This window comes from Battus philenor, unplaced genomic scaffold (genome assembly GCF_028537555.1).
Source record: "Battus philenor isolate CCGP_79_NKW_IND1 unplaced genomic scaffold, ilBatPhil1.0.hap1 SCAF_20, whole genome shotgun sequence".
Taxonomy (NCBI): Eukaryota; Metazoa; Arthropoda; class Insecta; order Lepidoptera; family Papilionidae; genus Battus; species Battus philenor.
Window position 1 is genome coordinate 7,127,039 of NW_027181683.1, and position 9,201 is coordinate 7,136,239.

Sequence of the window (9,201 nt, forward strand, 5' to 3'; positions counted from 1 at the left end):
TGACTATTTAAACGAACGTATTATTATTTCAACGAACGCTTAATGCCAAGTATTAAGAATGTAAGACGCGAAAAAAACTTTATGTTTAAAACAAAAAAAAAAAAAAAACTACAGGGTAAATGGAAATTTTTCATTCTTTTTCCGGATTTATTAATTTATTTTTCTTAGATTAAGATTCATGATTTGTCGGTTAACAGTGTAGAATATATTAATAATTGCCATATGATTACCAAGGTTACGTATTTATAATAATATATCTAGTTATTGCTGATATTTATTTCCTCTTTATTGTACATTAACAGGACAAAAAAAAGCAAAAAGGAGTAAGTAGAAAGGGCGAATTTATTGTAGAAAGCAATTTCTTTAAGTCGCCCGTCGGATGGTTCAGGTTAGTCAGAAAAATACAGGAGACGCCTATTAAAACTTTTATTACCAACACAAATGGCGGATTAAGGAGGAATCCATATAATACATAAATTAAATATGTAAATCATGAAGTCTTTTTAATTTTTGACTTTGAAAAAAAAAACTATAAATATTTACAATTATTCTATAATCACTTATATCAATATGAGAAATATGTAATATATATAAATTACATTTCCTTATGTTTTAAATTAGCGTGCTTCTGTTGACAACATTCAAATCCAAATCATTGAATAAAAATTGTATGAACAATTCAACACCTAGCTTTGGACCTGGGAAAATTATCCTTATGCCTTTTTAATAGAATTTAGTTTAGCAATAGTTGCTGTTCATATCACGTTTTTTAAGCCACACGTTGGTTAAGATGTTGGACTTAGTGTTGTACCGTTATTGGATTGGAGTGGTTGTGTCAGGTGTTTATAGTCGCACAATCCTATATATAGAAAAGGTAAATACATTTCTGCCAATTCATTCAATTTAAATTAAAACCATACGACATAATTCTATAGTTTTACGAATAATTTTTATTATTTAAAAAAAAAACATCTGTTTTAATTACTTTAAAAGATCTCTAGATGTATTAAATATATATTTTTTTAATCTATTGTCGGACTATAAAAACATAAAGAATACATATTCCAAACATTTATAACGTGTGTGTACTTCGATCACGTCATTTTTTTTCTTTTATATTTCTTTTATTACTATATTTAAATAATTTGTGTTTACTACCGCCTTAGTTTATTCTTATTCTGGTTCATCGATAGAAAGCACGTCGTTCTATCCTACTAACCGTGATTATAGATATAATGAATGAAATTGCAAAATTTTTACGTATATAGGCAAGTAAGGCCTCCACAGTATACCACCAGATGACTACAATTAATAAACCTTGTAGCTATTAATGTAATTGTTTTAATGAGTCTGTTTTAGCAACAATATCATTACAATGTACAGTAATTTATTTATAATAAATGACTATGATAAATTGCTTAGAATATTGAAATATATTTATATTCTACATATAAACAGGATCTAAATACATCGAGAACTAAAGGCTGTGTTATCAACTTCTAAAAATATCCTATAGAAGACTTTTTGTTAAATAAATAAAACTTTTATTAAGTAAACAAAAATGCACATAGTACATAGTTTACACTACTTGTTTTCTATATTCTTTTTTTTATTTTTAATGATACGTATTTTATTAAATATGACCATGTTTTTTTTATTTGTCGGATGTCTGAGGTTTTAATGTCTAACCTATAAAGGCATAACCTTGACTTTCGGTGGTATTACATGAAATAAATCTACACAAAACTACAGTTTACACTATGTCATATAAATTATGATGCAGATTTTACTATTACATACCGGCTGTTAGTATACGTGACGTTTGCGGTACACGGGCGGAGCCTTACTTACGGTCGGCCGAGTGCAATGTACTCCTTCTATTCTACACGCCTATGTACGGTACTTCTCTTCCGCACGATTGTTGGTGAAATCATTATTCATATATCTGGTAAACAATAGCATTTCTCTTACAAAATTTAAATGTGATATTTGCATGACACACATATGCTAATAGCCGGAGAATGGATATTTGCCTTAAGTTATTCTTTCGCTTAGAAGTAATGGAGGTGGTTTCAAAGAGATACTAAATATATTTCAATAAAAAAAAAATTTACAAAGTACTTTTATACACGCAGATAGTTTGTCATTTCAATTTCGCAAGCGGGTATAGTTGTTCGTCTCTATATATACACACATTTGTAGAATGCTTTCGTAATAAGCAAACTCTTCAACTTACTATATTATCAGGAGTGAAGTCTCTTCTAGTAAACATCTTCAGTAGGCTTTGCCCCCTCATATGCTCCTTCAGCATACTATCCCTCCGCCACAAAGTTCTTCTCTAGACAAATTATGTAAAGCCCGTATTCCCTTACTCAAGTGTAGTCTTCGCCGATGCTCCGACGTTCACACTCCGTCCGCTCCAAATTTTTCGAAACCGCTTCACTCGGTTCGCCACCGGTGCGAGGTGGTATCAACGTAAAGTCGACCCTACAGCGACCACAAACTCCCAATGGTCTAGGAATTCTTTCAGGCTTGCTCAAATACATAAATTTAATCACCCTCGACATACCTTAAATCCCGCATAGCGATGGCAAATCACTCCTCCTCTCTTAAAAGCAGCACATCCACCGCTTACCACCAGCCACTTTAGATACTACAAGCGAGGCCCAAGACACATAACACATAAACACACATGCGAAGCTACAAGAAGATCAAACACAACTCTTCTGGCAGACCGTTTCGTTTTACGGGACGGCCGCTCGCATACAACTGGAATAGGAAACCAGTAAATTTTGAAAAGTTCGCGGGCTCTTTCATTCCGCGAACTTAATTACAATGAAGCTGTGGAAGCTTCCCGGGCTAGCAGCAACTACATTTGTCTATTGTCATTGAAATATTAAACTTAGGGTAATGATTAATCGGTAATAGTTTATTAACAATTTGTAATTTCTTATCATTTCAGCGCGATGCGGGACTACGCATACTATCGAATATTTGGTTATGCGGTCACTATAGTAATGCACTTGACCAATATATATTTTATGGTAAAAGGAATTACAAAGGAACATTTAAAACATCCAGATTTGCTGCAATTTACCAATTTACAATATCGATACTTTACGAGTTGGACATTTGTAAGTGTAATTATTTTTATCCTTTTATATCACGAAATATATATATCTCCATATTCTACACACATCTTTGGAAAAATGAATCTCAGAGACTTGAAATTTAGTCAAAATAGTCCTTTTACTTAGTAAGACGCAGACGCAGATGCAGACGCAAACGTAATTTTAGCAATATTATTTATAAACGAAAAAATTACACTGAGGGACATGTCACGGTCGTATTATTTTGATATTTTCTTTGCCTTTTAGCTAAATGATAGCTAAATGCTAATATTATCATAAGCTAATGCTTTAGCGATCACATGATAACCTTATCATGATAACGTTATCCTTTGTACAATTTAAATTACGAATAAAAAATAAGGATGATGGTTAAATGTATTATGCAAACACATTTGTTATGTATTGATAATAGGCGACTGAATATAATAATAATATTACACACTATTTTATTATTGATCTATAATAAGTACAGAAGATAATATGGCAAAATTAAGCTAAGTATTTTATAGTATTCATATCGTACATAATTATCAAATATTTTATTTTACCTACTGCTTTGACTATTACAATATGTTACATCAAGAATATTTTAATTATCTGTTATACTTAGTAATTAATACAAAAACAAAATATTTCTGTTTCTTACATCGTTAGTATCTGTACTTCAAACAAAAGTAATTTTTTAGTTTTTGCTATATGATTACTAATTACTTAATTCTTGTAAAGTTTTTATTTACCATAACAATATTTATATATACGAGTATCTAAGATATTTTTTTGTTTTGTCATAATATATTTATTTGTTTATATAAATACAAAAAATTAAGAAAAGTTTTGGAATTTATATGTTTCTGTGATTACTGGACATTTTATTTTGATTATTCTTTGAGTAATGAAATTCACAAACATTAAGTGCAATTTAGATATATATAATTTACATAGATTTGATACATATGAAATAAATACTTCTTTAAGTCAAAACTTCTTCAAAAAATCAAAGTCTAGTTCAATCTTCAATAGCTTAATAAAAATAATACTTTCAGAGATTACTCCCTACAAAAAAATTGACAAATTTACATTAATTACTTCTTTATAAGGTTGTTGCCTCACTTCTTTGTATTAAGATTTATTGTCTTGCTACAGAAAATATGTAATATTGTTTAAAAAGATTTTTCAAATGCCTTTAATTTTATTACATTCATATATCCTAACTAATCTAGAAATCTAAAATCAAGTGAAAAAAATTATAAATAAAGATGGCGTTTAACAATTATAACAATCATATATAAGAGGAAAAAGGGTAGATGAGCACATTTCTCGCACGGTTTTGTATGTCATTTGGTTATTTTCTTATGTATTAATCGACTTTGCAAGGTATGTAGGTTTTTGGCAAGTGAACAGTTGCAGACGTGCTGCGCAGCGCGCGTGAAGGGCTACCTAGTATTACTATTAGCCTAGTAACTATAAAACCACGAGTCGTTGTGTGATTTTTAACATTGGTGAACAATCTAAATAAGTTAATAAAAGAAATTCTTTGTGTTACAGATTCTGCAAATTACCTATTCGATAATTGGTCTTACATGTGAAATACTAACGATACAGCATTCGCGTAAAAAAGATTATAAGTTACCTAAACATTTAAAGGGCCTCAGGGATACATTTTTCGCGTCAATAATTTGGCCTTCCACTTTTGTAAGTATATTTTAAAATTCGATATAATAAACAGAAATTAAACAGCATTGTATGTGAAGCATGTACATGTAAAGCGCATGGTTATCCCACACGGAATGTTTGTATGGATTTTATTTGGACTGGACTTAACGGCTGCCCATTGGTTTCTAATTGGCGCATTAGTAATTAACGAATACTGGTTGTTAGTGGTAGAATCGAAATAATAGATTGATACCATCTCAGAAACTAGACGGTCCTTAACGATTCCGAACAAACCACTGCGCGCCCGTGACTTATGACCACGCAAATTGTATTGATCAAAATAAATTACTGTTTAAGTACCCGCGGGAATAATATCATAAAGGTTTTCCATAGTCGTGTACCGTACCGCATTTTGTTGAGGCGTTCCTCGAAGTGCGTCGTTCGTTTGGACGGTGTTTTTTTTAAGACGAGTGGGATGTCAAGCAAAACGGTTGTTCTAAAGGCGTCGATTTCTTTCAATGCGTGCCATCAGTCAGGCGTCGCGGATTATTAGTTTTGTGATAGATGTGTAAACTTGTATTATAGAAGATACAATAGTTTTCTTTATTTCAAATGTGTGACACAGATGATTTTTTTTCTACTTTTCGTATATTTCGACGTTTAAACAATATTTTTAAATAAAAATTAATATGATAGTTTTTTTTTTTTTCAGAAAGTGTTCACGGTATTCTGGTCCGTGTACCTTTATGACAGAGAATTAGTTTTGCCCAAAGCCATCGACAAAGTATTAACTTCGGAATCAAACCATGTTATTCACACGGCGATAGTTCCAGTCGTCGTTTGGGAAGTTATATTCCGCCCGAGGATTGAACCAAAGTCGCATAAGAGATATTTGTTTCATGCAGTATTTCACCTCCTAGTTTATTTCTTTGTGTAAGTATATATAGTCAGTATTTTAGTTATAAAAGATTTTATTTTTGGGAAAAATATTTTTTTTATTATAAATGAAAATGAGATGCGCGTTTATCAATCGATTTAATAAACACACCGAAAAACACATACAAAATATTCAAAGAGCACATCATTCGATTTGTACAAAATGTAACTCTTGTCATTCAATTCAAGGGAAGTCACATCGTTAATTTTGTTTCAATGAAACAGTTAAACATTGGAAAGAATAGTAAAAAAATTTTTGGAAACTTCTATAATGTCTTTAGTATTGATGATCAAAATGATACTGCCCATTACCCTGTTACCATTTGTTTTCTAAAAAATATATATCACATAATATATTTTTAAATATTATTCGAATAGTTATGTTTTTCCTATATTTGCTTTATTTCAAACGAAGCGTTTCTATTTGTTGATGCCTAAATTATTTTCTTTGCTACCATAGCCAATACACTAGTACCTGTCACTTATGTGTTCCTTACCAATCTGCCCCTCACTGCACACCGTCATCATCACTATTCGATAACCAACCGGTCTCGTTGGAAACAAGGTCGGATCTTACAAGAGATGCCAACCCACGATTATAGTAAATAGAACCATTGCTGAAGTTTCTTCCACCACTGCTTCTTCTAGCCAGGTAATAGAACCTCCGGGAGTCCTCATGTTTCGCTACCTTAAAAGAGGCGCCTCTTGCACGTTGCCGCCTCGAAATCGCGGAAAAAAATTAAGAATATATGTTATTGAAAATTTTTCTTATCATTGATTGATTACCTATTATTATAAGTACATTAGTATTTTTTCTGTTGATGTTTCAGCTGTTAGCCCAGAGGGCTTTTACAGCTTCGTCGGAGTTCGCGAAACAGAAGTGTGTGAACTTACAAAAATTTTTTTCTCGATCAAACGCATCTAGTTGTACGATCACTTTTATAGACAGCAGTTGTACACGTGTATAGTATTAATTATCCGAGTATGCGGTTTGATATGACTGCGAGAACCACTCGGCAATCGAAGTGGTATATTGAATACAATATAATGTTTACTTTTTTTTTGTTTCAGAATAATGTACACATACATTGAACGCGGTATTTGGATTTATCCTTTCCTGACAAAAACATATGGCACTATTTATTTCCCTATTATTTGCTTTATCTTAATGATTGCTTTTATATCTTTCTACTATATGCAATGGACGTTAAACTCCATTGTACATGGTCAAGATGTAGTACGTAAAAAAAATACATAAAAAGAAAGACTACTATAACTTCATGTATAAATTATTTCTTATTTAATATTTATAATAAATTAAATTAATTTCCTTGTTTTAATTAGTTACAGTTGTATAAGCTTTAAACATACCTCCTGCGTGTATTATAAAATCCTAATAGAGTGTAAAATATTTTTAAAGATAATACTGATTGAGAATAAGCCGCTCTCATTACTCCTTTAGTGATATTATAAAAGGTAAAAACAAAAAAAGGCAGCTTCTAAAATCAGGACACGTTTGTAACCATCTCAACTATTCATTTTATTGTTGTTTTTGTTCTAGTATATTTTATATAATGTCTCTAAGTTATCATTTAATAAGTCCATAAATAAACAAATAAAAATTTCGATAAAATTGTATTACAGTGTTTCTTCAGTGATAATAATATCACTGAAATATCCTTCAGTTGTATAACTATAAATTAAGTCGCTTTGAACGCTTTAATACAATATAAGGACTGTTGTGAAAATGATCACAAAAAATAACCTGTATGAGTTTTGTTTAGATCTTCACAGATAAAAATACGTTGGGAACCCTTTAAATTCAATGTTATTCTAGTTTCTAGGAAATTGGACTCTTCGTTTATTTTTATCATGAATTACGTAAGGGATCACTCTAAGTGATCTTAAATGTATAGTATGAACTAATGAATATTACATAAAAATTTAAAATTAACTTATTGTCATTATGATTAATGGCTTTGTAATGTTCTCCAAACTGTGACAAAAAGCTTTCGAGGAGAAAAACGTCAAATATACCTATATTTCGGGTACTCGTTTTGCAATGACGAGGATTTACCGTTTATGAAGAGCAATTTTTTCAAGCTATACAATTCATAAAATGTGCATAAAATGTGCATAAAATGTGCTACCTTGAATCAAATCCGGGACCTTACTTGATGCGTGTTACCAGCGAAGAATAACGGTAGTGAAACGTGGTCAATAAATAATGGTCAATTAATAACTTGGGGCCACATTGGCAGGCTCACAGTTGCTCAACAAGGTATGGAGTCAACTACGCTTAGGGATTTCTTTAAAATATTGAATCAGGAATGAGGATATCCGCAAACGAGCGAAACTAACCGAAATTAACCAAAGTATTGACAAGAAGAAGTGGCAATGGGCCGGCCACATAATGCACAGTGCTTAAGGCCGCTGGAGCCTTAAGTTTCAGGGATGGTGACCACGAACTTGCAAGCAGAGGGTCTCCACCCACAAGGTGGACAGACGTCCTTATTAAAATTGTCAGAAGACGCTGGATGCAAACCGCTTCAAACCGTTTTTTTTGTAAATAAACGAAAATTAAGCCCGAAATCGTTTACCTAATTATAAAGATGTGACACGACAACAAAACAATTAATTCGGAATTTGGTTTACCAACATGATGTTAGAAAATTTTTTTATATTAGAAATTGTTTTTTATGTTGTTTGCAAATTCTTTTTACTTCGTGGCTTGCGTAACGATCATTGAGAAATTTATTTCTTTATAGAACATGTGGACCCTTAAAATTATAAATGTATTCTTTAGATTAAATTTATAGTTTTCGCAGGAGTGCATTGTACCAGCGCTCTTTAGAATGAGCCAGCTCTGATTCTTATCTCTGACGGACTGCTACCATCACAGAAGTCTGCCTTGGAGCAGAGAAAGATTTCTGCGAATCTAAACGATATTTCGCCAGCTCTTGTACTACTGCTAAGTATTATTGAACATAAATTTTGTAAAAGCAAATTAACCATAAATATGTGTACAAAAATTCTTTTTAATGTTTTAGTCTTTAAAAAACTTGCTATCTGGCCGAATCCTTTGTTTTCCAATTAGGTCCAGAATTTTTTTTAACTTCATTTTCGAGAGCAATAACATACAACACAATCCATCTCAACGGCGTTCAATCTGCTAATGTTACGGTAGAGACGTAATGCCGTTGCCAGAGGAATTTTAAGAATTCTCTTAAAAGAAATACGTGAAGTAGTTTCAGCAGCCCTGTTTTGATGCTGCAGAAAAAATCTTTAATGACTAAAACCCATTTCAGGGTGTCCTCCCTATTTCTTATCTTCTATATTGCTTCGCATTTTATGGAAGATCCACTATAGTATCTTGGCCGAGAGAGTTATCTGGGAAAGTTATCTGTTAAGAGATAATTGAATGAAATTAAAAAAAATGATTGTAAAAAATGTGTGGAATTGAACCGTGATCATAATAAAA

At 31.6% G+C, this 9,201-nt stretch overlaps 1 protein-coding gene across 1 annotated transcript; it reads left to right on the forward strand.

Annotated features, from left to right (window-relative positions):
- Window positions 1–810: 810 nt before the first annotated feature.
- On the forward strand, window positions 811–7,244 carry LOC137922883 (androgen-dependent TFPI-regulating protein-like). Its single transcript, XM_068765976.1, has 5 exons — window positions 811–874; window positions 2,963–3,134; window positions 4,677–4,823; window positions 5,497–5,717; window positions 6,792–7,244. The coding sequence occupies exons 2-5, from the start codon at window positions 2,967–2,969 to the stop codon at window positions 6,976–6,978; spliced, it is 723 nt and encodes a 240-aa protein (XP_068622077.1). The 5' UTR covers window positions 811–874; window positions 2,963–2,966; the 3' UTR covers window positions 6,979–7,244.
- The last annotated feature ends 1,957 nt before the right edge of the window (window positions 7,245–9,201 follow it).